Here is a 27785-nt window from a genome sequence, read left to right as displayed (position 1 = left end):
TGTACTTGCCAAATAGTGCGCTCTACTGTCTCTATTGCGCATGACTCGACGTCGTAGTATGAAGTAGGCCTCCTGTTTTTCTCCACAAGCCGGAGTCCTCTTGGCCCCCGCCGCCTCCTCTCGATGCAACGCGACGAGCGAGCCGCACGACCGAAGGCTTGGCTACCGAACGCTCGGCGAGGCAGTTTTGGGTGCGGTGGGCAAATGTTGTTTTATTCGGGGTAAACGTGTATGCGTGCGTGTGTGCGCGTGCGTGTGTGTGTGTGTGTGTGTGAGAGAGAGAGAGAGAGAGAGAGAGAGAGAGGCGCGGAAGCGCTGGGACTGCAGCGGAGGCTCGGGGACTGTTTCCGCACGCTGGAGGGCGAGCAAGGCCCAGTGACCCACATTCTCAGCAGCCTTGTGGATGCGTGTGTGTGCGCGCGTCCGTCGCCCCGCGCGTGTGTGTGTGTTAGTGCGTGCGTGCCCGTGTACGTATGTAATGCGTGTATGTGCATGCGCGAACACCTCTACGTCTGCCGCGTAAATGTTTCCACCATCGTAAATTTTTTTTGTTTGCATTTGAACGGACATCTATGTTGTTGCTTCGGCGTTTATCTCTGAATGTATTTAGCGGAGAGCTCGGTCGGCTTTGACGAGCCGCAGCGGTATTTGGACCGAATCGTTTGGTGCTCAGTTGTTGCGTGACAGCCAGCGGCTCAAAGCCAGTTTTGCCGTGATATGCTTCCATTATTGCTTATTATTATTATTATTATCACGATGATGTTGTTTCGTTACTGACGAACGCGTCATTTGTCGCGCGGGTTTCCGCGAGTGTAACGGGAGGAAGAAGCGAGTTGGCTAAATTGTCAGGTTTCGTTAGCAAAGCTCAGTTAGCATGTTAGCTAGCTACATAGTATGTGGGTTGTATAACGAACACCTGTGGCACATATGCTTGTGCTGTATTCACTCCTATTTCGAGCAATTCGCTTGATTCAAATGCGCTATTCCGTCGCGCCGCGCAGTTATTTGAGCGTGTTTATTGTCAAGAATGATTCAATGAAATAAAAGCTAAGCTATGAGGATTACTGTACGGTAGGTCATGGTAGCGCTTCCCAAAGTGGAGCCACTCCAGTGTCAAGATGGTTGCACTAACATTTACAGTATTTCACCAGTGTTGTCGAATTCGTCGCTTGGAAGATTTTGAATGTGTTGCCACTGCAAGCACACTTTGACCTTTCATAGTATTGCTGCGCTGTTATTGAAGTCTGGTTTGAAACAAGCTAGTGCCTTACTTGTACAGTACTAGTAGACTTGTTTGGCTGCAAAAAAAAAAAGGAACTGAGGTTATAATCGTGAAAGAAATGGATTTCTACCGGAAAGGTTCCAGCATTTGAAAATGTGAGGATTTTGTCAAATTCTCACCAAATTTGTTGTCATTAGCCTAATAGCATAATTGCCCAAGTCATGTTTAACTTACTGGTGGAATATCATTATAAACAAATACAAACAAATACCAATGTCCGTGGTACAAATTGTGTATTCTCAGTCATCCAGGTCATGGTAATATGCAAAGGTTGAATCCAAGGAACTGGACTTGTTCATTGATTGATTGATTTTTCTTGGTTTCCTAAAGTGTTCAAAAATGATTTGGGCAATTATGCGATTAGGCTAACGTTATAGTGCATTGAATAAGGCTGAAGATGTTGGGGATTTATTTAATTGTTTTTTTTACGATTGAGCCATTTCAGATTTGATGAAGTCCTACACTTTGAACTTTGGGTTCAATTACTCTAATTACTGGTCGATTATGGGCTACGGGCTGTAAACAGGCCTTTTATTTTCTTTAAAAAAAAATGTATCACAATTACTGAGTTGTTATTTTTAATAATACATTTGTTATCATATTTTTACCTCAAATTTGCCCACAATAATGTAAATCAGTTTTGCAGTTACTGAGCCATTTGTTTTTTGTTTTGTTTTTTATTGATGCTCAATGCTCAAAGCACGGGTCTCTTGGTTTGTTGACAGGCCCTTTTTTCTCTCTCTCTCTCTCTGCATGTGTGTTGCAGGCAAGGTGTGGCTCACACAAAAAAGATCTGTAAGCACTCAGGAGATTAGCCTCTAAAACAACAAGCTCTGCCTCAAAGGGGCATTCCAGTGACTGAGTAAGTTGACAGTTTTGAATCATCCTTTTTTGTTTATAACTAGGTCACAGTGCTCCAAAATACTTTCTCAAGAGCACTGTCCGTATAGGTATGACAATTTGTTTATTTCCATTGAAGGCATTTGAGACATATTTTTCCTCACTCATGGTCTATTCATTGTTTTTTTTGAGAACAACAAAAGTTTTCTTATCAGGCTTTGCATGTGTATGTGTTTAACCAAATTTTTAAACTCTGTTGAAACTTTTTTTCAATGTTTCAGTTACTATATCTGTAGCCCGTTTGAACGATCAGATGAAAGCTGACCCCAGACTGACCTGATTTGTTCTACAGGTTTGGGTGACCACCATGGCTTTCCTGTGGTCTGGTGACCCCTGATGACCCCCTGGCTCTGACCCCTGACCCTATCCTCATTAAGCCCCTGAAAAAAGACAAACTCACGCTGTGCGTGAGCTGCAGTGGGGTGAGTGAACACACAAACACATACACACAAAATGCTGCATTGTCATGCATTTAGAATAATTTGTAGTTTACAGCTTACGCAGATCATGTCAAGCTAAATATATGTAATTACATGATTTTTTTTGTTTCATAATTGATGAATATTAATCAGCCGCATTTTGAAGTATAGATATGCCGTTAAACATCGAACACACACGTGCGCCATAATTTGATGTTTTCAGGAAAAAAATATTCCATTACAGTCGCACAAAACCTCCAGTGAGCAAAACAAAAATTAACTCTCCAAGTGTTTTACTTGTCTTTGGCGTTTTGCGCCTTCTTTGCGCCAATTATTCCAAAAGAAAGACTAGTCTCATTAAAAGAAGAATTTGGGAAGAAGAACGTACTGTATGAATTATTATTCAAAACATTATAGACATTGCCCTGTGTTATCAATGTAAAAGTAATGTTTATTTTGTTTTTGTTCTTTTTTTTTTTCCTAGACACTTTTGTTACAAATACAAATGTTGAAGTGAGATGTATGAGGCCCATCTATGACTCACGTTCACATTACGCCATAGTGGGGTTGGGCGGTATGGCCCGAAAATAAAATCCCTGATTCAATTGTCCCCAAAATAAAATTTCTGATTATTTTTTTTTTCCTTCCCCTTAAAAAAAAAAACAAAAAAAAAAAAACAGAAATGACATTGAATTATTAAAACTTGAAGAAAATGGCCCTTTACACGCAACCTGTAATACATTTTTAATAAAACATGTTAAATGTTCGACAATTTAACATGAATAAATTAACCAAAATCTTCCCGCTGGCATTACTCTGTGACAACAAATTTGTCACTGAAAGAGGTATTTCCAGCCTATATTATTCAGCCGTGGGAATTTGTTTTTTTTTCATGCGGCTGTAATGTTTGGTGAACATACGGGCGCTCTTATTGTGAAGTCACACCACCAGAAGTACAACCCCAATTCCAATGAAGTTGGGACATTGTGTTAAACATAAATAAAAACAGAATACAATGATTTGAAAATCATGTTCAACCTATATATAATTGACGACACTACAAAGACAAGATATATTATGTTCAAACTGATCAACTTTATTGTTTTTAGCAAATAATCATTAACTTAGAATTTTATGGCTGCAACGCGTTACAAAAAAGCTGGGAGAGGGTCATGTTTATCAGTTTGAACATTAACTATTTTGTCTTTGTAGTGTATTAAATTAAATATAGGTTTTACATGATTTGCAAATCATTGTATTCTGTTTTTATTTATGTTTAACACAATGTCCCAACTTCATTGGAATTGGGGTTGTAGCTTGGTAAAAAGGATAGACTGTGACTTGATGTGAATAAACCCCGGTAAAGTGTGTAATGCATTTGGATAAGTTTTAGCACAGATTGTATGCTGTTTATCACAACAGCTGCTACCACCATTAAAGTGGATCAGTATATAGATAAATGACTTCTTTTGCAACATATAAGCGAACACCTGGTCTCTGAAAATGTTCAGTGCGATCGACTCCTGATTGCCTCATGTTGTCTGTTTCTTAGCTAGAGTTTTCCCCTCTGTGCTATTCGCTTTTGTTTCCAGTCTTTAACTCATTCACTGCCAGCCTTCCCAGTTAACATGGATGTTTGACTTCTAAAGCCGTCAATGGCAGTGAGTGTGTGAAAGATACTTTGCAGTGGACTGATTCCAAATCACTGATGAAATGGTGCCTCTTTAGGAAACTAGCTCCTCCCTATGCACCACCATGTTTTCAGTTTAAAACGTGCGGATCAGGAGACTATGGAACCCGCTAACGGGAAAATTTATTTATTTATTTTTCCAAAATAAAATTGATGTGACACCCAAAAAAGTATATATCAATTAATGGCTTAGTCCTACACCTTAGTCTTTTCTAGTTGCTGTTAAGACTGAAGTTTTGTTTGTTATTAACAGGGGTTAAAGGCCTCTTTATACTCACGCGGCCGACAACACCCGCATTGCATCACGTGACCGACAAATTGACAAATTTGCAAATTGCCCCTTGTTAGATGACTCTGCGTAGCTTGCCGCGCACCCGACAAAAATAGTTGCTGCGCGTCGAACGCCGCGTAGATCATCTCTCGTGATTGGTCCGTTTTAGTCACAGGCTGTGATGACGTACCAGCGTGCACCTTGGTTCTACATACCATCTACGTCGCCGCCTTCTCGATCGATTTTGCAGCATAATTAAAGGTATCATCTTGTCATCTAGGTCCATTTGTTCTGTCGCGGTTGCCATTGTTGTTGCTTTGTTCCTTGTTACTGAAAGGAAAGTAAAAATGGCTACCGGAAATGGCAAGAAATAATGCAGAGGAAAGTCCACCCTGTGGTGTCCTCGCCAATACCAGCCGTAGCGACACCCTCGACTTGGAAGAGAACTGCAGCACACTTTCAAAACAGCGCGCGTGGGTTGCGCTCGAGTATAAAGGCAAACTACGCGTGGAACAGCCGCAGTGACGTCAGCGGGGTTGGCGTCCTCGCGAGTATAAAGAAGCCTTAACTGTTTTGACAGTTAAGAATGTTTCAATGTTATTTGAAACACTGCCTTGCTAGCGTTTCTAATGCATTTATGCAACGGTCCTGATTAAGCTACTTTTTTCTTTTTGTCATGATCAAACAGTGTTGCCACAGTTCCTTTGAAAAAGTAACTTAGTTACTTTACAAATTACTTGATTTTAAAAGTAACTACGTTAGATGACAAGTTACTTTGAGTTCAATTGAGCAGCTGCTGAGTGGCAGTAATATCACTAATCCACAGTATCAAAATGCATTAGCTTAACTGTACACATTTCATGGCAATACACTCCACATAAGTTAAAGAATGAGATCAATAGAAACCAATAACTTAAATATTAGTGCACAGCCTCAAGCTCCTTTAAATGAGCTACTAAGTGCAGACTGCTTTTTCGAAAGAAAAGCTTTACTTCAGAAACAGCGACAGCAGACAATCGTCATTAGCACGTGACAGTGAGCAGCAACATGAGGGACGTAACTAAACAAGATACAACATTCACTCACTGTAGATGAAACAAAACTATCCATCCATCCATTTTCTGAGCCGCTTTTTCCTCACTAGGGTCGCGGGCGTGCTGGAGCCCATCCCAGCTGTCATCGGGCAGGAGGTGGGGTACACCCTGAACTGGTTGCCAGCCAATCGCAGGGCACATACAAACAAACAACCATTCGCACTCACATGCACACCTACGGGCAATTTAGAGTCTCCAATTCATGCATGTTTTTGGGATGTGGGAGGAAACCGGAGTGCCCGGAGAAAACCCACGCAGGCACGGGGAGAACATGCAAACTCCACACAGGCGGGGCCGGGGAATGAATCCGGGTCCTCAGAACTGTGAGGCTGACGCTCTAACCAGTCGGTCACCGTGCCGCCGAAACAAAACTAATAGTTAAAAAAATCACAAATAAAGGAGGTGAATGAAACACACATTACTCCTAACTAAAGGCACACAATGAATAACAGTAAGCTATGGAGCACGTAATACAGGCACGCTGTTTACTGCTCAACCTGAGCCGTGAGGCATGCTGGGATGCAGTCAACTTTGCCGACGCTACAGAATAATCAACACACAAAGCCTTGCGTGTTTAGCATTGTAGGTAACTATTACAGCATAACTCCGTTCTTAATGTGGTAATAAACAAGCAACAACAATCATAATTTTGAATATTTTGAAATTTTCCAACATTTTCAACAACAATCATAATTTTTAATATTTTGAAATTTTCCAACATTTTCTTACTAAGGAAAATTACAAAAATACTATAGCGACTCAGCAACGATGAAGCCCCATAGTTCCCAACATTTGTATTTCATGAAACCCTGACTGTGGCTTGGATGATAAACAATGGGATCTCTGACATGTTCGCTGTGTTGCAAGTTACCTGGTGGCTTACCGACGGTGTAAATTGTTGTTGCTCATTAAGACCTGTTCTTCTGCAAGCCAAAAGAGCGTTTACCTTGTACAACACATCATATCTACAATAGTAACTCACACTATGTGGAAACAACGACTGTGGATATAAAATAGAAAGATGTGGAAAGAGTAATTCATTAGATTACTTGTTACTCGAAAAAGCGGTTATATTCGAGTAACGCATCACGGGTCTCAAAGCAGCCAAAAAGGTACCGTTTTCGGTTAGCCAATGTTGCCAATTTGTGGCAAATGTGTGTGTGCTTTTTTTACACCAACTTCACCTATCATCACATATTCAGGAAAGGATTTTATCCATCTGGAGAATTATTCTGGGCAGGCTGCCCAAGTTTAGACAGTCTTAAGGAACTGCTGCTATATTTTTGTGTTCAAAACTTAAAGCCCTAAATTATCGCATGACATCTTGGTCCAATATAACTTTGACTTGACTTGTTTTTTTTTTTATTTTTTATTTTTTTAAGTCAGTCATATGAATTACCTTCTAAAAATTAAGTCATAATTACGTTAATACATGTTTCCCTTCATTCCATTTAAGGTGGACTTCCAAATGCCTACCTCACGCCTAAAGAGCAAGTCACCGAAACCACAGCCCTGATCAGCAGCCACCATGACATCAAGCATTGGGTATGTTGCAGCAAACGCAAACTGGGCGACACTGCTGTATTTTCAATAAAACAAAACACTGCGGAATATATTTGTGTGTATTTATTATATATATATATATATATATATATATATATATATACCCCAATTCCAATTAAGTTGGGACATTGTGTTAGACATACAAGATATTTAATGTTCAAACTGATCAACTTTATTGTTTTTAGCAAATAATCATTAACTTAGAATTTTATGGCTGCAACACGTTCCAAAAAACATGTCATGTTTACCACTGTGTTACATCACCTTTTCTTTTAACAACATTCAATAAACGTTTGGGAACTGAGGAGACTAATTGTTGAAGCTTTGTAGGTGGAATTCTTCCCCATTCTTGCTTGATGTACAGCTTCAGCTGTTCAACAGTCCGGGGTCTCCGTTGTCATATTTTACGCTTCATAATGCGGCACACATTTTCAATGGGAGACAGGTCCTGGACTGCAGCCAGGCCAGTCTCGTACCCGCACTCTTTTACTACGAAGCCACGCTGTTGTAACACGTACAGAATGTGATTTGGCATTGTCTTGCTGAAATAAGCAGGGGCATCCATGAAAAAGACGTTGCTTGGATGGCAGCATATGTTTCTCCAAAACCTGTATGTACCTTTCATCATTAATGGTGCCTTCACAGATGTGTGAGTTACCCATGCCATTGGCACTAACACAGCCCCATACCATCACAGAGGCTGGCTTTTGAAGTTTGCGTCCATAACAGTCCGGGTGGTTCTTTTCCTCTTTAGCCCGGAGGACGCGACATCCACAATTTCCAAGAACAATTTGGAATGTGGACTCGTCAGACCACAGAAACACTTTTCCACTTTGCATCAGTCCATCTGAGATGAGTTTGGGCCCAGAGAAGCCGGTGGCGTTTCTGGGTGTTGTTGATAAATGGCTTTTGCTTTGCATAGTAGAGTTTCAAGTTGCACTTACGGACGTAGCGCCAAACTGTATTTACTGACATTGGTTTTCTGAAGTGTTCCTGAGCCCATGTGGTGATATCCTTTACACATTGATGTCAGTTTTTGATGCAGTGCCGCCTGAGGGATCGAAGGTCACGGACATGAAATGTTGGTTTTCGGCCTTGCCGCTTACATGCAGTGATTTCTCCAGATTCTCTGAACCTTTTGATGATATTATGGACCGTAGATGATGAAATCCTTAAATTCCTTGCAATTGTACGTTGAGGAAATTGTTCTTAAACTGTTGGACTATTTTCTCACGCACTTGTTCACAAAAAGGTGAACCTCACCTCATCTTTGCTTGTGAATGACTGAGCAATTCATGGAAGCTCCTTTTATATCAGTTTGAACATTAAATATCTTGTCTTTGTAGTGTATTCAATTAACTATAGGTTGAACATGATTTGCAAATCATTGTATTCTGTTTTTATTTATGTTATTTATTTACGTCCCAACTTCATTGGAATTGGGGTTGTGTGTGTGTGTGTGTGTGTGTGTGTGTGTGTGTGTGTATGTATGTATGTATGTATATATATGTATTTATGTATGTATGTATGTTTGTGTATATATATATATATATATATATATATATATATATATATATATATACACACACACACACACACACACACAAACAATACAAAGTAGGGTTTGAACCAACGAGTCGACTTTACTTCTCTGCATCCACGTAAAGGTTGAAGTCGACTAATTGCTAATCACATTTTTAGCATCTCGTCTCATAATCGGCCGATTTAAAGAAGACTTTCGACTCGACACCCATTGCCCGACGATAAGGTTCTGTGGAGCAGCAAAATATCCAACCAAGAAGGAAACAGTCTGTTCGAGAATAACCTGGTTGTGGGGGAAAATAGCGTTTAGCCTCCCTAGCTTCAGCTATTCTGATTGCCACTCTTCTTAACATATTCATACCAGCGGAAATCAGGTCCACAGGACTGGCGGTGAGGAACAAGGGCAGCGGTGCAAAGTAAAGCTCCATCTTAAGTGCCAAAATGTTACAACAATTGTGTGCTAATGAAAACTGTTTTTTCAGAATAGAAGTTGTATGATACAACATCCACCAACATCACAACACTTATACTGACGTTAATTTATACGGCCGGCGTATGCTGCAAATTTGTGGAAATTATTTTCCTGCAAAAATGAGGCCAGTAGCATGGTCACTTGCAAAATATGCAAATACTCATGTACAATAAAATCACAAGTAAAATTGAAACAGTGAAACAGCGAAGTGTTTCATTTTTTGGAGCCTGGCCACGATGTCCTGTCTTAAAACAAGCTCTGCTGTGGCACACAACATCAGACCAATTGAAACATGCTGGCTTTCACTAATTACAACAATTACCGTAGATTCAGCGTAATAGTAAGTTTTATTTTCAACCATTTGGTTTTATTTGTTTCTATCCCGGGCCTTCGAAATATGTCTTCATGTGAAACTGGCCGGTGGTGCAAAAAAGGTTGGGGACCGATGCACTGTGCAGGAAAAATATCAATTATGTCATCGATTAATCGACTTAGAATTGACTTTCAACTGATTAGCCTCAACTACAAAAAACGAGTTGCACGACCCCTATTACATAGCCACGAGTGCAAACATGTCTCAATGTAAAGGTTAGCAAAGCATCCAACAAAGAGTGACTTCTGTGAGTGTTAGTTCCTGACATCTGTATTTGATTCTTTTTGTGGTTTATGAAAACTTTCCCTCTTTAGAATTCAAGTCTCTCGTGAAAGTGCACCTCTTATGTGTCAAAGTAGGATTACAGCAAAGCATGAGCAGAAACTAAAAGAATCGATTTGCTTTCGGTTACAAGAGCAGAAGCCAGAAAGCCCGAGATGTCACGTTGGCTTTAAAAATGCTCTGGTAACCTTCTTGGCGAGCACAACACATTCCTTCCATCTTTCTCTGTCTGCCTCGCTTTCTGTGTGACCCAAAAATAAACCTGCTGCTAGCATGTAGGAATTCTCATTAGCCAACATCCTCCATTAGCTCTTATTACCAATGCATATCTGATTTCAAGCCACCAACAAGTGTGTGAACGTGCAGGAAAACAAAAACATAGGTACTCTTTAGAATAAGAGAAAACATCCAAGAATTGTTTTTTTTTTCCTCACACAGGGATGATTGTAGCATCTTTGATGGGTTGATGGAAGAAGATGAAAAGGACAAAGCAAAACGGTAAATTGAATAGAAATACTGTATTAGATTATGAGTAATGACAAACACAATAAATACGATTCCCACAATGTCACACATTAAGAGTCATTCACCTGTTTAACTAAACCTGCCTGTCCAGCGTGTCCCGTAACAAGTCTGAGAAGAAACGGCGAGACCAGTTCAATGTCCTCATCAAGGAACTTGGCACAATGTTGCCTGGCAACACCAGGAAGATGGACAAGTCCACTATCCTCCAGAAAAGTATCGACTTCCTGTGTAAACACAAAGGTGGGTCGCTTCACTTCCTCTTTATATGCAGCACATCACAGGGCGTCATTTTCCCGCGTCTTAATTCATGTTGAGTGTTTGTTTACTTTCATTATAAGAACTTGAGCAAGACCTGTTGTTATTACAGTGGAACCTCCAGAATGGAATACAGTTTGTTTTCCCCATATATGTAAAGTGTTCATTGATCTCGACTCGAACTGTCTCCATCCTGAAGCCTTTATTAACAGTGCAGTCAATGTTTTACTGTCATTACTACTAAGATACATTACTAAGATAAGGTGAAGCTACTCACCCTTGGAAGATGCCTGACAGGCAGTGTAGTTGTGTGTTTAACATGGCATCTTGTTAAAATTGTGTACTGAAATTGGTATTTCGTTGATGGTATAGTTAAAGTTCTACATGTTTCTTTTCTGGTTCAGTGTTTATGATTCGAATTTTCCTCTCCCAAAAATCGCAAAAAGTAAAACATGCTGTACTGGGTGGGTTAATCCTTTCGATGCACACAAAGATTCACTAGCCTCTCTTGTGTCCTGCATGGTAATGGTTGGAACTCCCAAATTTTGTTTGACCTTTGAAGCCCATTTTTGGCAAACATTATCTCTTTCGGGTGTTTCATTTGGAGCTTCCACTGCACTCTTTCAAGAAATGTGGCATTCCTGCTTTGGTTCTTTTGACTATACTGTCTTATCCTTTAGTTTTAATTGTACACAGTGTTAGCTATCATTATACCTTGTTTTCATTGTGGGCTTTGCACGAGTGCAATAAATAAATTTTCCAAAGATGTGTCTTGTGACAAAGATGTGTCTTGTGACACTGCAGGCTTGTTTTTTTTTTTGGTTTTCTTGCTATGTTCCTATCTTTCCCCTCTCAAAAATTTTTTTTTCTCCTGATTAGAAATTGCTGCCCAGTCTGAGTCCAGTGAGATCAGACAGGACTGGAAGCCGCCATTTCTTAGCAATGAGGAGTTCACCCAGCTCATGTTGGAGGTCAGATATCTAACTTTAGTTTTATTACATATCCAGTTAACAGGACATAACTTGTCTGCAACGTACTACCACAGCTGTAGGTTAATCTTGAAGACTGTTGTTTTGTCTTTACCTGACATTATCAGGCTCTGGATGGCTTCTTCATAGCAATAATGACTGACGGGAATATCCTCTATGTGTCAGAGAGCGTCACCTCATTGCTGGAACACCTTCCTGTGAGTATCCCAGGCTATATTATACCCTCAGTCACTGATAATAATTTTACCCATTTTACCCTTATGCATTAGTGAACATTAGCAGCCTGTCTTAGCAACCAGTAACTAGAAGAAGAACCGTCTTTAATATTGTAAACGCATGCATCGACACGACATTTCTCCTTTTCATTTATAACCCATCACAGTTGTGAACGCAAACACAAACTCTAAAGGCCTCTTTATACTCCCGCAGTCGAGCAGCTGACAACGCCCGCCTTGCATCACGTGACCGACGAATTGGCCCGCACGACCCCTCTGCGTAGCTTGCCGCGCACCCAACAAAAATAGTTGCTGCGCGTCGAACACCGCGGAGATGATCTCTCGTGATTGGTCCGTTTTAGTCACATGCTGTGATGACGTCCTCAGCGTGCCCCTCGGTTCTACATACCATCTACGCCGCCGCCTTCTTGATCGATTTTGCAGCATAATAAAACGTATCATCTGGTCATCTAGGTCCATTTGTTCGAGCAGACAGTGTTCCACGGTTGGCATTGTTGTTCCTTTGTTCCTTGTTACTGAAAGGGAAGTAAAAACGCCTACCGGAAATGGCCAAAAAAATGCAGAGGAAACTCCACCCTGTAGTGTCCTCATACAAGCTGTAGCGACACCCCCGACTTGGAGGTTAACTGCAGTACATTTTCAAACAGTGTTGCCACAGTTCCTTTAAGTAGCATGGAAGATCAGCATTTGCATATCTGACTGCATAGCACAGAACACTTGACTGAGGATTTTAACTTTTTTTTTTCTTTCTTGGCTTGGCAGGCAGACCTGGTGGACCAGAACTTGTTAAACTTCCTGCCAGTTGGAGAACACTCAGAAGTGTACAAAGCCCTATCCACACACCCCAACGACCCAGAGAGCCTCACGTCTGATTATTTAAAGAGTCAGTAACACAGAATTAATTTATGTGTAATGTGTTTGCAGATAGTTTTCAGTTGTTGTTTTTTTTAGCATAGAAGTTCATATTAGATATTGGGAATATAATATCCATATATCCATTTTCTGAGCCGCTTATTCTCACAAGGGTCGCGGGAGTGCTGGAGCCTATCCCAGCTATCATCGGGCAGGAGGCGGGGCACACCCTGAACTGGTTGCCAGCCAATCGCAGGGCACATATAAACAAACAACCATTTGCACTCACATTCACACCTAAGGGAAATTTAGAGTCTACAGTTCACCTCGTGTGCATGTTTTTGGGATGTGGGAGGAAACCGGAGTGCCCGGAGAAAACCCACGCAGGCACGGGGAAAACATGCAAACTCTAGAGAGGCGGGGCCGGGAATTGAACCCTGGTCCTCCGAACTGTCAGATGCTCTAACCAGTCGTCCACCATGCCGCTTGGGAATATAATATGAAATTTGTATTTTACCTGAAGAATATTAGTAATTTTCTGACAGTTGTAATGGACCCTGACTGTACGTCATATATGAAGAACTAAAGAAAATGGATGGATGGATGTTTTGTTGTCCCCTAAATATTAGTGTTAATCATATTGTTTTGAGAATTTAGTTGATTGATTTTTATTTATTTATTTATTTATTTTCTCCTCCAGGTAAGAACTACATGGAATTCTGTTGTCATATGCTCCGAGGGTCCATTGACCCAAAAGAACCTCCTATCTATGAATATGTGACCTTCATCGGAAATTTTAAGTCGCTCAACAATGGTATGTAACTTGATTAGTAGATCAGTTTTCAGATGATTTGCTCACTGAGAGCTCGCTGTTGTTTTTGTAGTTCCTAACGTGACGAGGAATGGTCTGGCAGGAGTGCTACAGCGCTCTCTACAGCCAGCCTTTGACGACCAAGTGTGCTTTGTGGCTACTGTACGGCTCACTAAACCTCAGTTTATCAAGGTAGTCTCAGACACAGTCACCTTAAAACCTCTAAATCTGGTTTAAAAGCAAAAAAAAAGAAAAGAAAAAATCTCCAGCACATCTAAGAAGGCTAAAATATTACTTGTATTATGCTCATAGGAAATGTGCACAGTGGAAGAGCCCAATGAAGAATTCACATCTAGGCACAGTTTGGAATGGAAGTTCCTCTTTCTAGACCACAGGTAAACAACGTATACTGTATGTGTCTATGAGTCAGATATTCTGATGTATCACATTTAATTACAGCGCTACTAATATTTTGTTATTGATGCATTTCATTTCCTTCTTTCAGAGCTCCACCAATTATAGGCTACTTACCATTTGAGGTTCTGGGAACTTCAGGGTACGACTATTATCATGTGGACGACCTGGAGACGCTTGCTAAGTGCCATGAACACTGTGAGGGCTCACTTGTGCATTCATTTTGACTGCATTGCTAAAAAATCTTTCCCATGTACAGTACGTCTTCTTACAGCTGTGTTGTGTTGTTGGACCCTTTGTCTTTCCCCTGCTTAGTGATGCAGTACGGTAAAGGGAAGTCTTGTTACTACCGTTTCCTGACTAAAGGTCAACAGTGGATATGGCTGCAGACGCACTACTACATCACCTATCACCAGTGGAATTCTCGTCCCGAGTTTATTGTCTGCACACACACAGTAGTCAGGTAATATACGCAAAAACTGCCCCTTACCTTTTTACAAAGATTCACTTTAATGAGGTCACTGTAACAACTAAAAATGTCTGCGTATTGACTCAGAAATCTCTTCCTTCCTCCCCCCCCCAAAAATCTCTCTAGCTATGCAGAAGTGAGGGCAGAACAGAGAAGGGAGCTGGGCATTGAAGAGTCCAAACCAGAGGTCACTATGGATAAGGTGAAAGATTTTTTTTCATGCTGCCTCATTCAAGCACATACATTAAATTAAATAAAAGCAAGACATAAATAAGTGAGAAACCTTCATGTTTACAAGCAATTTCAGCAGTTTAGAAGCAATATATTTCGCCAGTGCAAAAAAATTATACATTATAAATACAAATCTGTAATTTTTTTTCACTTCTTTGTATTCATAAAGTGAGCTGTGATACACTGGCTTCTCATGTTTTGCGGGAAACATTTGGCTACATACTGTAATTTCTCATTTATGATATAAAAACAATCTGGAAAATTATTCTACCTCTATATAATGCGCACCATTGATTTGCTGCTATCCATATGCTCAAACCATTATTATCTGTATTTTATTAGGTTTTTCCAATATTTATTCTGCTCTGTGTGCATGCACTAATGTAATTGGTACCTGTTTTATTCATTATCTTCAAAGCATTGAGAAGAAGTTTCACAGTGTTGATTGCAAGGTCAATTGGCCTCCGTTCTGCTACAATTTGCAGCAGCTCCACAGTTTCTGGAAACTGTGACACTTTCCCACGTCCGAAACTCTTTCATGTGCTTTTTCCCTGAGGATTTTGCCCTTTGATTTCCTTAACAATCTCACGTTCGATTGATTCCTATTGAACTGCCGCGCTGCTCGACAGTTTTCCACGTCTATAGCAATACTGATTACTTTCTGTTTAAAGGCAGCCGAGTAACTCGCCCTGTTAGTAGACAGGTAGACATTTCCTACCTTAGGTACCGTCTAGTGCAGTAGCAACAGATAACAATGGCAAAATGGTGGCTGACATGAGGACGTCAGGATCCTCCCGTGAGCAGCACCCAATTAGCGTAATATTATACAGTGTAAATGGAAATGAAAGTGTACACTTTTTTCACAACCTCTAAGTGCCAGTATACATTTATACAGTGTGAGAGATTATTATTATTTATTTTTTTTCATTTTCCTTATACCAATGTACAATGCGCACTATTGACTTCTGATGATTTTTTGGGGGGGGGGGGAGAAAATGCGCATGATACACGAGAAATTGTGGTAACATAACAGGGTTAAATTGATGAAATGTACTCAGTAGATGAAACTTTATGTTTTGTGGTTTCAAATCGCATATTATTTACCCTTCTTTTGTCCCTGGCACAGAGCCAGGACTCTGGTTCAGAGCTGAACACATCCAGCCTCAAGGAGGCATTAGAAAGGTTTGACCGCAGCCGAACGCCCTCAACATCTTCACGAAGTTCCCGCAAGTCTTCATCGCATGTATCTGACAACACTTGCACTTGTAAGTGAAACACTAGTTTTTGCTCATCAATTTAGGCAAGCATTGACTTTTACAATGAAAGGGAATTGATGTCTATCCATGTCGTAATAAAACATGGCCGATGTAGGAATTTATATATTACAATATGATTTGATTGACGTGCAACTATGGCTTTCAATATTTTGGCATTTATTGTGCACAACCTTATCCAATATAACAGCAAGTGTAATCCATAGTCTGATGCAGATGTAACTAGTGAACTAGATGTCCTCATAGGGTTTTAGTTTTTTTACTTAATCAGTGATTCTCTTTGTGCACCAACAGCCTCCAAGCTACATATGGATACAGCCACGCCTCCGCGACAGTCTCTGGCCTCAACCATGGAGGTAACATCACAGCGTCGCTCATCCATTAGCAGCCAGGTGAGACCAAATGAACTGAGACATCACCATGTAGCAAACTGTAATGCAGCATAACTACCTTATTAAATATTTTTAATTACAACAGTAAGATAATTGCTTCAGTAATTGTTTGTCCATATCTACAGTCCATGAGCTCTCAGACGACTGGCCAGAGTGTGACCCCAAGTATGATCACTCAGCAGCAACAGCAACAACAACAACAACAGCAACAACAACAACAACAACAACAACAACAGCAGCAGCAGCAGCAACAACATCAACAACCACAGCAACTGCAGTCAAATGTACAGGTAAGAAGTCACTTACATGCCTTCTGTGCTCTTTTCCCTGGGTCGAAAATCATTGATCCATCCTGCAAACATACTGTCATCATCAAAACCTTTGTTTTATGGACCTGTTTCTTTTCTCCTCCACTGCAGCCGATGATGGAATTCTCTGCGCAGGTGAATGCTATGCAGCATCTAAAGGAGCAGCTTGAGCAAAGGACCAGAATGATACAGGCCAACATTCAGCGGCAGCAGGATGAGCTAAGGAACATCCAGGAACAGCTACAGCGGGTCCAGGGGCAGGGTATCCAGGTAAAACCAATATACACTGTAACTTACACTTTTGTTTTTAAGGATTGTTTTAAAAAAATGATATATGTGTGTGTAAATAAGGTCTATTCAGGGGTTTTAGAGAGGAGGGTCCATCTGGAAGTCAAGTCTCAGATTCAGGAGGAGCAGTGTGGTTTTCGACCTGGCGGTTTTAACAGTGGACCAGCTCCACACCCTCAGAAGTGCCCTCGAACGTGCATTGGGACCCCTAATAAGGGCAGTTCGGTAACTGTACGACCAGTGTCAGAGTTTGGTCCGCATTGCTGGCAGTAAGTTGAATACGTTTCCAGTGAGAGTTGGACTCCGCCGAAGCTCCCCTTTGTCACCGATTCTGTTCTTTACCGTTATGGAAAAAATTTCTAGGAGCAGCCAAGGTGCTGAGAGGGTCCGGTTTGGTGGCCTCAGCATTGCGTCTCTATTTTTTTTAGATGATGTGGTAGTGTTGGCCGTCAAGCCATGACCTTAAACTCTCGCTGGAGCGATTCACAGCCGAGTGTGAAGCGGCTGGGATGAAAATCAGCCCTTCCAAATCTGAGAGCATGGTCCTCAGTCGGAAAAGGGTGGAGTGCTCTCTCTGAGGCGAGAAAGAGATCCTGCCCCAAGGGTAGGAGTTCAAGTATCTTGGGGTCTTGTTCACGAGTGAGGGAAGAACTGAGCAGGAGATTGACAAGCAGATAGGTGCAGCGTCTGCAGTGATGCAGACTCTGTATCGGTCTGTCGTGGTGAAGTAGGAGCTGAAACAAAAGACAAAGCTCTCAATTTTCCAGTCAATCTCCGTTCCTACCCTCACCTATGGTCACGAGCTGCGGGTCGTGACCGAAAGAACAATATCCCGGATGCATGTGGCCGAAATAAGTTTCCTCCACAGGGTGCCTGGGCTCTCCCTTAGAGAACAGGTGAGAAGCTCTGTCATATGGGAGGGGCTCAGAGTTAAGACGTTGCTCCTCACATCGAGAGGAGCCAAATGAAGTGGCTCGGGGATCTGGTTAGGATGCCCCCTGAACGCCTCCCTGGTGAGGTGTTCCGGGCACGTTCCACCGGGAGGAGGCCCCGGGGATGACCCAGGACACGCTGGAGAGACTGTCTCCTGGCTGGCCTGGGAACGACTCGGGATCCCCCGAAAGAGCTGGACGAAGTGACTGGGGAAGTCTTGGCTTCCCTCCTTCAGCTGCTGCCCCGCGACCCGACCTTAGATAAGCGGCAGTAAATGGATGGATCGATGAAATATGTTCCCCTGCTATATTTCTTTTTATTGTACATGTCTGCTGTAACATAGATTTGTAATAATTTGATCTATCAATCGATCATTTTTTATGGGTTTTTACAGTATACATACTGTAGCGCCCTTGCATGTGGGAAATGAGAGGAACAGTAGCCCACGTTTTTATCACATACACTTTTTAAACTGTGTTTACACTATTTTATAAATGTTTAAATCCGTTTAAAGTGCGCAAAAGGGGTAAAACTACCTCCAAATAAAAAATATGGTAATTCAAATTTTCACAAGTGGTGGTTCAAATTAGAATGTGACTCCTGAGTTAGAAATGACCCACCAAATAGAAGACTACTCACTCTGTTGGAGGATTATAACCTGAAGGGTGCAGTAACTGACTTCACATACTCTCCAACTCATGTGTTTAGTATACACAGCCACAGCCAGACAATAGCCATGTATAATATAGGCCTTTGACGTTACTGCCGGAACTAGCGTTAACTGGGGACAGCTGGACGGCTGCCAGTAAGTAGTTAACATTAACTGGCAATAGTGGTGGCAGCTAAAATTATACAGCCACAACCTGAATGTCTTCTTCACCTCAACTGCTCCCCTGACATATTTTCACGTGCTTGAGAGTAGCTTCATCACTGAGAGGATTAGGTGACAAAACTGGCTTGTCTTCGACTGGCACCATTCCCTTTAGATAGACGCTGCACAACATTTTCACTTTTCTACATGGAATGATTAAAATTCAGTGGTTGTGCCCCCTCAGTATGCATTATAATAATATTTGTATTGCATGAACGTCAGATATACACAAACTGAAATGTAACCAGGAGAAATGTCTGCACAAAGTTGCTTTCCAAATTTGGGAAATTACTTACTCGTACAAAGCCAGAAAGCATTTGTGCAGTTGTAAATGTATTTTTCTGACCTAGAAGCAGGATCATCCATTATGTATTAGTTCTCGTGGAAACCATCATCAAAGACAACAGTTGAGCCTTCTCCCTAAATATTTTTTTTTTTTTTTTTTTTAAACCGTTAATGTGCTCACACAAAATAAATAATTTCCTCAATGCAGATGTTGTTGCAGCAGCAGCAGGGTAGCGCAATGAATGTGCAGCTCCCCCACGTGGCGCCGGTCCAGCAGGCGACCGCTCTGAGCAATCAGGTCCCGCAAACGGCGATCAACCCCGTGCATTCCGGAACGCAGCAGCTCACCATCCAGCAGCAAGCTCCTCCGACTCAGCAGAGTCTTCAGCAGCAGGTGGGACGCAAGCATGTGCACACAGTGGAAGCTCCATAGCTGAACACAATCTGTACCGTGATGCTTGCTGACTTTCAAGTTGTTCAAAATTCAAACAATGTTTCGTGTTGGAACTCGTATAAATGGAATTAATGAGTTCCAGGCTCAAACTGTCAACATCATGAAACCTGAATTAACTGTTTAGGCAATTCCGCAACACTTGAACATTCATACGAGAGTAAAGAGAAGTTAACCACTGTTTAAAAAGCTAAATGACAGCGAGCCAAGCTGCTCACCCTTCACGTTAGCAGTCCAATACTGTCACCAAGTATTGTTGCAATTAATCAGTGTGTGGTGTACAAGAAGTGTATTTACATTGTATAATTAATTTGTATATGTAATGATATTTAATTATTTGTATTGCTCATATTATGAGCAGCTGGACTTTAGAAGTTTCATTTCTGGTTCAATGATTATCCTCAAAAGTTTCTTCTTTGCCATCACCTTCTGTGGTGGCATCACAAAAAAGCCAAAGAAAATGCAAAATACGCTTATGCAGTTAATACACATCTCCAAGTTTTGTTGGACTGAAGAGGCATATTTTTCTTGAAAAATGTTCTTGCTACTACTATAAATTGCTACACATTTGGGGCTTTGAGTTTGAACATTGTACTTTTTTCTTGGGCTGTACTCTAACATTTTGCATTCCATATAAATGCAGCCAGTGCTGCTACTAAAATAGTTATCATGATGTGGAATGAGTTTAGAAAAGGAAAAGGACATTATCAATGAGGGATGCCGCGATCAAATTTGTTTTATTTATTTATTTATTTTTGAGTCACTTGATTATGAGTGTTAGCCGATTCCGAGTCCAATCGGTAAAGTGTCTTTAAAGTGTCTGTATATACAGTATATTGGAGCGGTGCATATGATTTCTCAATGAAATGTAAAATGACGCATCCATGCTGCTCCGTAGTTGGTGGGCATGTGAATGACTCCGCTCCTCTACAAACAACACTAGTGCCTCGTCAGATGAAACATGTCACAAAATAATTCTCAGTCATTAGAATTATTTTTAGGGGGATGTCGTTTAAAGGCATCACGTTTGCTAACCTGTGGCTATTTGAACTCTTGTACGATGCCGTTAAACCCGGCAAGCTGTTTTTCCAAACAGTTCCCTCTTTTGGTCTGTGTGGCTTTGTAGACTTATGTCGTTTGTCCAATCTTTCGGCTTGCCCTGACTGTCGGCCATGTAAGCTAAAGCTTGTGGACAATCTTTCTCTCTTCCGACTGAAGCACTCGTGTCAGGGGGCCCAAATGCAATGGATTGTGCCTCCGCCTTTGCTTTCAGTAGCTCTTCCGGTAGTGTCCCTCTTGCTTGCTGTACTGCAAGTGTGCTGTAAAAAAAGAAAGTGTTTTTGGAATCCCGGTATTCATGTGGATCTGGCTTTTGGTGCCTCTTGTCTCCCTTCACTTCACCACACGGACCCAAAGCATCACAGTGCGTGAGCGTAGGGAGCGGGATAATAAAGTAACACTATAGTCTAGAGCAACGTACTTGTTCGGCTGTTGCTGTTTGCATCTACAAATACATATTTTGCAGTGTGAAGTCGGCTCTGTTTAAACATAAGCCGATCTTTTGCAGCCCAAACCGGTACACTGAAAAACACGACAAGGGCTCCGATTTCCAATCAAATGGTCGGATCGGGACATCTTTATAATAAATGTTTCTGGAACACTATATCTCTTTGTTTCTGTATATTTTTATTATTTTTTGTGTTTGGAGTGTAATTTGTGTATATAGAGCATGCGGTATCTGTTTGGGCTGCAAAAAATATATATACAGCGCATATGTTTCTGATTTTATTTTCCCAAAATAGAACTAGATAGATTTTATTTCAGATTTAAATTCAATGCACTATCCGGGCCTGCATAAAACCACACAAATTATGCAGCTGTAAGTAATTTTCTCATTCTGTGGCTTTGAGCCGTCGCATTTAATTGGTTGACTGTGTCTCTGACCGTCTACATATTGCAATGGTGGAGGACAAATAAGACATTCCGAAATGGAGAAACTAGTTCCAACAAAGATGTGAATTGTTGTTTTCCCCTTGGCTTTTGCCCTCTCCAGACCCAACGGCAGTCTCAGCAGCCGCCCCAGGCTCAGCCCCAGACCCCGAACTCCGTGCCAACCCAACTGTACAACACCATGATGATCTCCCAGCCGGCGCAACACAACGTGCTCCAGATCAGCACCAGTATGCCGCAGAACAACACGCAGCAAGGCACCACTGTGGCCACTTTCACGCAGGACCGTCAGATCCGGTGCGTTTGTCAATTCAATCAAGATGTTACATTAGTTTTGTGCCTGATCACGGAAGTGTCCTTATTTTGTTTTCTACATTGTCCTCCTACCAGTTTTCCAGCAGGACAGCAGCTGGTGACCAAACTTGTAACAGCTCCAATGGCATGTGGTGCTGTCATGGTGCCGACCTCCATGTTCATGGGCCAGGTGGTCACTGCATACAACCCCTTTGGTGGGCAACAGGTAAGGACAAAGTTGGCATGTGAATCCTATTTTCAGACAAGCTATTGGTTTGAATATCTTCCTCTGTTGTCCTGTTACAACTCCTGCACATTTTCAGCAGGGAGGACAAACGCAGACACTGACCCTCCAACCAGCGCAACCTCCCCAGGGTCAGCCTGACGGCTCCAACCAGACAACTGTGGTGGCGCAAAGTGGCCAGCAGGGGCAGCAGCAGCAACAGCAGCAATTCCTACAGGTACCATGAGATGGCAGCAAATGTCCATGATTTAAATGGGATCGGCGTACTTAATTTTTTTTAGCGTTTTAATTGCGCTGTGTTTTAGAATCTGCTATTTTAGTTATTTATTTTATAAATGTATGTTATCTCTTACTGCTTTTCATTCTGTACTTAAACTGGAAAGGTGCGTTTTTCCGTGAAAAACTGTACAAGCAGGTGTATCTCAAATTAGAATATTGGGGGAAAAACTTTGTCAGTAGTTCAATTCAAAAAGTGAAACTCGTTGATTATATAGATCCACCAGAGTGGAATTTTGAATGATATAATCAAATATTTTTTAACAGTGTTACCTTGATTTACAAGTGCCCCAATTTATGAGTTTTGGGAGTTACGAGTTGTCGATTGTTCATTTAAATTAAAAAAAATAATAATAATAATAATCATTTTGTTTTATTTTTGTTGTGAGACAAATTTTGGGTGAAGTGAAAAATATTCAGGAGGAGTCTCAAGTTCACAAAAATCAGTTAACGAACAACATTTTCAAACAAATATTGCTTAGTCGCAGCATCCATGCAGAATGATCATGTTTTTTTTCCTCTTACACAGGATAAATATTATTTGCTCCGCACGTCTCTTATTTCAGGTACATTGTCTTTCTGTTTTTTTTTGTTTTTTTTGTTTGTTTTTTTTGACGTAAATTAGCACCTAGTATGGAACCCAAGAAAGTGAAAAGTGCAAGCGATTGTGCCATTTGGAAGCTCTGGAAAGTGTGGCAGCTACGCCAATGTCCGGTGAGATCTCATTGGTGCGGCTGGACGTGTTCCACCGTGTATTGTTTTTGCTCAATTGTTCCTTCTTGAGGGCAGTAAAGCGGTGCAGCGCCTTGGCGAGAGGCTCCAAGCACAGTGTACCCACTGTGTTTTTGGGAACAGATTAAGGGTATTTTACTTTCAATGCTGAAAATGAATTTGATCTGTAATTAAATTGAGTTGCGTGCTTGGTCACTGGAACACATTAAACTTGTAAATCAAGGTCCCACTATAATTTTCATGGACATAGCTTACAGCCCAACAAAAACATAAGTATTACTTTCGAAACAAGCCGATAAATTTTTCAACTAACAATAATCCCGGCTCATTGGCTGGCGACCAGTTCAGGGTGTACCCCGCCTCCCGCCCGAAGTCAGCTGAGATGGGTGCTGACACACCCGTGACCCTAGTGAGGATAAGTGGTTCAGAAAAGGGATGGAAACAAGCAGAATGATTTTTAAATAGAATTTGTGTAGGAATTGGCCTTCAGTATGTGTTAAATGAATCTAAATACTGTTCTTTGAGTTTCATGTTTAAGTTGACCTCCTGAAATAAATTAACTTTCCTATGATATTCGAATGTATTGAGATGCTTCAACTTGTATTTGTTAACCCACTAACAGCTAACTTCAAAGTGGAAAATGTACCGCATCACATTGTAGCAATGTTCAAACCCATTTTATTTCTGTTAGGGCACTCGTCTTCTCCATAGTAACCAATCCACCCAGCTGATTCTGCAGGCAGCTTTCCCTCTTCAGCAGCAGGGTACCTTCACCCAGACAACTCATCAACAACAACAGCAGCAGCAACAACAACAACAACAACAACAGTCACAGCAAAGGCAACAACAGCAACAGCAGCAGCAACAACAATCCCACCACCAGAGGCATCAGCAGCAGCTCAAACCTCAGCCACAGAAACAGCAGAAAGCGCCGTCGTCGCACAGGACTGACAGTGTCAGCAGCCAACCGCAGTAAGGTCCCGAGGGCAACGCAGCACTTAGTTGGAAAAGAAAATAAGGAAAGGCCAAGGGCCTGCTGCATAGATTTGTTTTAGCTGCGTGGCAGGCTGGCAAACCTTTCCGGCTGACAGGTGTGATCACGGGAATGAGGAAATCTGCGTCTCCGCGAGGATCTCGCGAAAGAGCATCGCCAGGAACAGCCGGACAAATGAACCCCGGCAAGCTTCCTGTTTTCTCTTGGAAGCGGGCTCGTGTGTCTGGGGAATATGACAAAGACACCTCATCGTCACGGTAACAGAAGACTGTTGGAGGTGTGTCAAAGTGGACTAACCTTGTACAAATTTCCTGTATGATATTAAGAAAAAAGTGTAAATATCCAATATAGCTTAACAGGAAAGAGAAATGTAGTGTTTTATATGATTGCATGGAAAGAATAACTGTGTAAGCTTTTATTAGTCGCATTTGAAAATTTTTACTTTGTTCAGTGTTTCCTGGCGTGATGACGAACCCCCTTCTGATGAACCTTCCTCCCTCTCACTTTCTCACAAGTCCACAATTATCTTAGAATACTCTATTTGGGGGATAAAAGATGAAGTGAGATTTTTTATTTTATTTTTAAATTTTTGTGCAACTCAAGTGTTTTTAAGCACTGTAACATTAGTCCTTTGACACTGCCTGTTAAAACCACTTTTCCCCAGGTGGCTTTCCTCTATAAAGGGCACAGGCACGGAATGGTGGGGAGGACAAAGTCCACCCCACCCTCGGAAGTAATATCAGAGCCGTAACAGAGGCGGGACGCCAGCTGTGTGTAATGGAATTCTGCAATGCCAGGGACAATGCCATGTTGTGTTGAAAGCGCATACAGGCAAATGCTGGCCTTCTGTTACGGCTCTGATCTGGAAATCTTGCAGGATTTCTGTGTAAAAGAGTTTACTGACACAAAAATGTCTTCTTTTTTTTTTTTTTAACTCTTTGACACACAAAAAATATATATTGAATACAGTCTAACTGAATTATTTGCGGGATGATCACTGCACGTATAGAGGCTCAAGATTCCAAGTGCCAATTACATAATCCAGTTTGTTTTAATTCCCAACAGCAAAGGCATACATACAAAAATTTATATTTTCCAACAAGAGCTAACCCCTAATAACGCTTATGCGTGTGTGTACATATGTAGAAGGGATTATTTTTGAACAGTCAAGAGAGCCCTATACGTAACGAACTGTATATCCTCATGAAACTTTAGCACTTGATGTGGTGGTGTACAGTAAATCACTGACCGAGACCTAGTCGCTTGTCAACTTTGGCGTCACTCGTTGTGTGAGAATTCTATCTTGTGTGTGTGTGTGTGTGTGTGTGTGTGTGTGTGTGTGTGAAACCAAACTCGTTGTGTGTGTGCGCATGCGTGTGTGTGTGTGTGTGTGTGTGTGTGTGTTTGTTTTACAGTAATTGACTTAGTAAGGGTTTGAAGTTACCGGGTGGTACTTGTACTCTCAGGAATGTGGAAAGTTTTTGCTTCTGCCTCAGTCTGGAACCAGACCCGGAAGGGTCAAACTGTGCTGCTGTAAAGACCAGAGGCTACAGTTAAAAAGTCACAAGGAGTTTGGTGACTGATGATGACAATGATATGACCCACATTCTTTAACAGACAAAATGGCAAAGAGATCCTTATTTGGGACCTGTAAAACTTAGCATAGGATGTTTGTCTTCTGGCCTTTTGCTTCATCACAGCTTAACCCTTCTCTTCCTCATTGGGCCTCAGAAAATGATCATGCAGTTCACTACAATTGTTCCTCAGTTCTCAAGCAGCAGTAAAAAGCAGGACCAGGTCCATGTGGACCTTCTCACTTCACTTGTAAGCCATATCAAACGCAAAAGCCTCGGTTTGGAGGAAGTGTTAACATTTGGCGTAGAGCGAGTTTTTTTGTTTTTGCTTGTTTTTTTAAAGAATGTGTTTCAGTGGAACCTTCAAAGTCAAACTCGACTTCCAAGTTGTCCTAATTTCAAAACCTTTTTCCACAAAATAAATAATGCAAGGCAACTGTTTTGCTCAAACTGTCGCCTTCATAAAATCTTAGCTGTACCTAGAAGTCTTTTTTTAGACAAAAATTCTCACATTCCTAGTGTAACCACTGTAATACAAAACTAAAGTAATGTTTTATTTCCGTCTTCCAGCATACATGGATCAAGAACAGGAAGCAGTTTTTTGGCACGCTTCTCTTCATTGTCATGCTAACATTTATGCGGTTGATTTAAAGAAATTCCAGTTCTATGTTATCATAACACTTCTGCTCATTGTCATCACTTGGTAGTGTTATAGCATCCAAAGGGGGGGGGGGGGGGGGGAAGTTTGACATATTTAGGTATATTTTTCTAAGAAAGGTTTGACTTTGAAGGTTCCACTGTGCGTCCTTTGTGTGTGTGTGTGTGTGTGTGTGTTTGTGTGTGTGATGAATATAGCGTCTCCTGTTCCTGAGTTGTTCTTGTATTTCTCAGGGGGATCAGTATTGGTTGCCCCTGGCGATAGCCAATCAGTTCTTGCGTTGCAGTATAAAGAAAATTGTAATATTCAAGAAACTTTCCTCGCCGGTTGGGCTCAGTGTTCTGAAAGCCCGTGTGTGGGACTGCTCAACTTGAATAAGTGTGCATGCGTGTTTGTGTGTGTGTGAGAGCGATGATGCGAATGGTTGTGCAAGCATGCTTAACGTGTCACTGTCAAACCATATTATTTTCATATGGAAATAGATGTGCGAGTGAAAAAAAAGAACGGATGTTTGTAGGCAATGCAGCACATGAGGCCCCCCAACCTCCCTCACCCGCCCGCAACCTTGAAGAGTTGTAAAATGACTGACAGCCCAACACTTATCACAGTATCACATTGAACTGATCTCAGAACAGATCCTAACTGCAACTTTGACCACCCACCTCATAGCAGACATATTGTAGATCGTCTTTTGTGTGTGAGGCATCACTCTGAAGCGTGATGCCGATCTCTTCCTTTTTTGAGTGTGTGCCACTGATAAGCCAGCCCAAAGAATGTACAGTCGGCCTATAGATGTTTTTCTTATTTTTTAAAAGAGACTAATGGATGTTGTTGATTATGTGAAAGAAGGTAAACGTGCAGAAAAAAAGAGATGTTTTTTGCAAAAAAAATCTAGATGATAATTATAATGGTCAGGTTTAACATTATAAAATAAGCTCTGAATATTAATCTTTTTTTTTTTTTTTTTTTTTAACTCCCCAATCAAATTGAGGTGTATTATATTTGAAATGACAGACGACAGCGGGCACCCCCTCCTCACAGATGACCTACCCACAACACAAATTGGTTTAAAAAAAACTGTAATACTGTACACAAAAGACAACCGTATTCAGTGTAAAACGGTGCTATGCTTTCTTGTACTGTATGTACCCTGTATGTATATCCCTGTGCTCCTTTTATCTACCCCGAAGTCAAATGTTATAATAATCAATATTTTGAAGCAAAAATGCTATTGTTATTATAACCCCCCATCCGCCCACCCTCTACCCCTGCCTCTCTCTCCTCTTGGTCAATTTGAAAATAAACAGCTGCGAATATGATATGTGACAATGTCAATGACGCTTTTTCTTTTCTTTTTGATCAAAACAGATTTATCAACCTATTCTGGTCACATTTTAAAACCAAAGATGCTAAATATATATATATATATATATATACACACACAGTATCACGTTTTAACCTGTCGATAGTCATTTGTGCTGAGATGTCAAAGAAAATGGACACGTTGTTGCCTCTACCATCACTGGTACTTTCTTTATTATAACAAGTCAACAAACTGTATCAAAACTGTAGGGACCTCCAAACCAGACCG

At 41.2% G+C, this 27785-nt stretch overlaps 1 protein-coding gene across 4 annotated transcripts; it reads left to right on the top strand.

Annotated features, from left to right (window-relative positions):
• Nucleotides 1-40: 40 nt before the first annotated feature.
• On the top strand, nucleotides 41-27512 carry LOC133403773 (circadian locomoter output cycles protein kaput-like). 4 transcript variants are annotated; one of them, XM_061678992.1, is made up of 24 exons: nucleotides 41-191; nucleotides 2049-2144; nucleotides 2475-2604; nucleotides 7113-7201; nucleotides 10327-10386; nucleotides 10505-10653; nucleotides 11548-11639; nucleotides 11765-11854; nucleotides 12656-12776; nucleotides 13446-13559; nucleotides 13630-13748; nucleotides 13869-13951; nucleotides 14062-14168; nucleotides 14286-14433; nucleotides 14566-14641; nucleotides 15797-15935; nucleotides 16239-16336; nucleotides 16462-16626; nucleotides 16756-16914; nucleotides 19230-19415; nucleotides 21526-21719; nucleotides 21813-21942; nucleotides 22040-22177; nucleotides 23660-27512. In XM_061678992.1, exons 4-24 carry the CDS (start codon nucleotides 7185-7187, stop codon nucleotides 23942-23944), a joined length of 2670 nt encoding a protein of 889 aa, XP_061534976.1. In that variant the 5' UTR covers nucleotides 41-191; nucleotides 2049-2144; nucleotides 2475-2604; nucleotides 7113-7184; the 3' UTR covers nucleotides 23945-27512. The 4 variants fall into 4 exon arrangements, with proteins under 4 accessions (XP_061534976.1, XP_061534978.1, XP_061534979.1 ...); XM_061678994.1 differs by having other exon boundaries at nucleotides 41-196; XM_061678995.1 differs by lacking the exon at nucleotides 41-191 and adding an exon at nucleotides 206-1377 and having other exon boundaries at nucleotides 22043-22177.
• Nucleotides 27513-27785: the final 273 nt, after the last annotated feature.

Source organism: Phycodurus eques, chromosome 6 (assembly GCF_024500275.1).
Source record: "Phycodurus eques isolate BA_2022a chromosome 6, UOR_Pequ_1.1, whole genome shotgun sequence".
In the NCBI taxonomy this organism is placed as follows: domain Eukaryota; kingdom Metazoa; phylum Chordata; class Actinopteri; order Syngnathiformes; family Syngnathidae; genus Phycodurus; species Phycodurus eques.
The sequence above is the reverse complement of the archived record's forward strand: the minus strand, read 5'-3'. Positions and strand labels throughout refer to the sequence as shown.

Bases quoted from the DNA above. Each gene is read 5' to 3' on its own strand.
- LOC133403773 (XM_061678992.1), top strand. The intron at 13,749-13,868 runs GTAGTCTCAGAC...TTATGCTCATAG, and splicing joins CTAAACCTCAGTTTATCAAG to GAAATGTGCACAGTGGAAGA. The intron at 13,952-14,061 runs GTAAACAACGTA...TCCTTCTTTCAG, and splicing joins TTCCTCTTTCTAGACCACAG to AGCTCCACCAATTATAGGCT.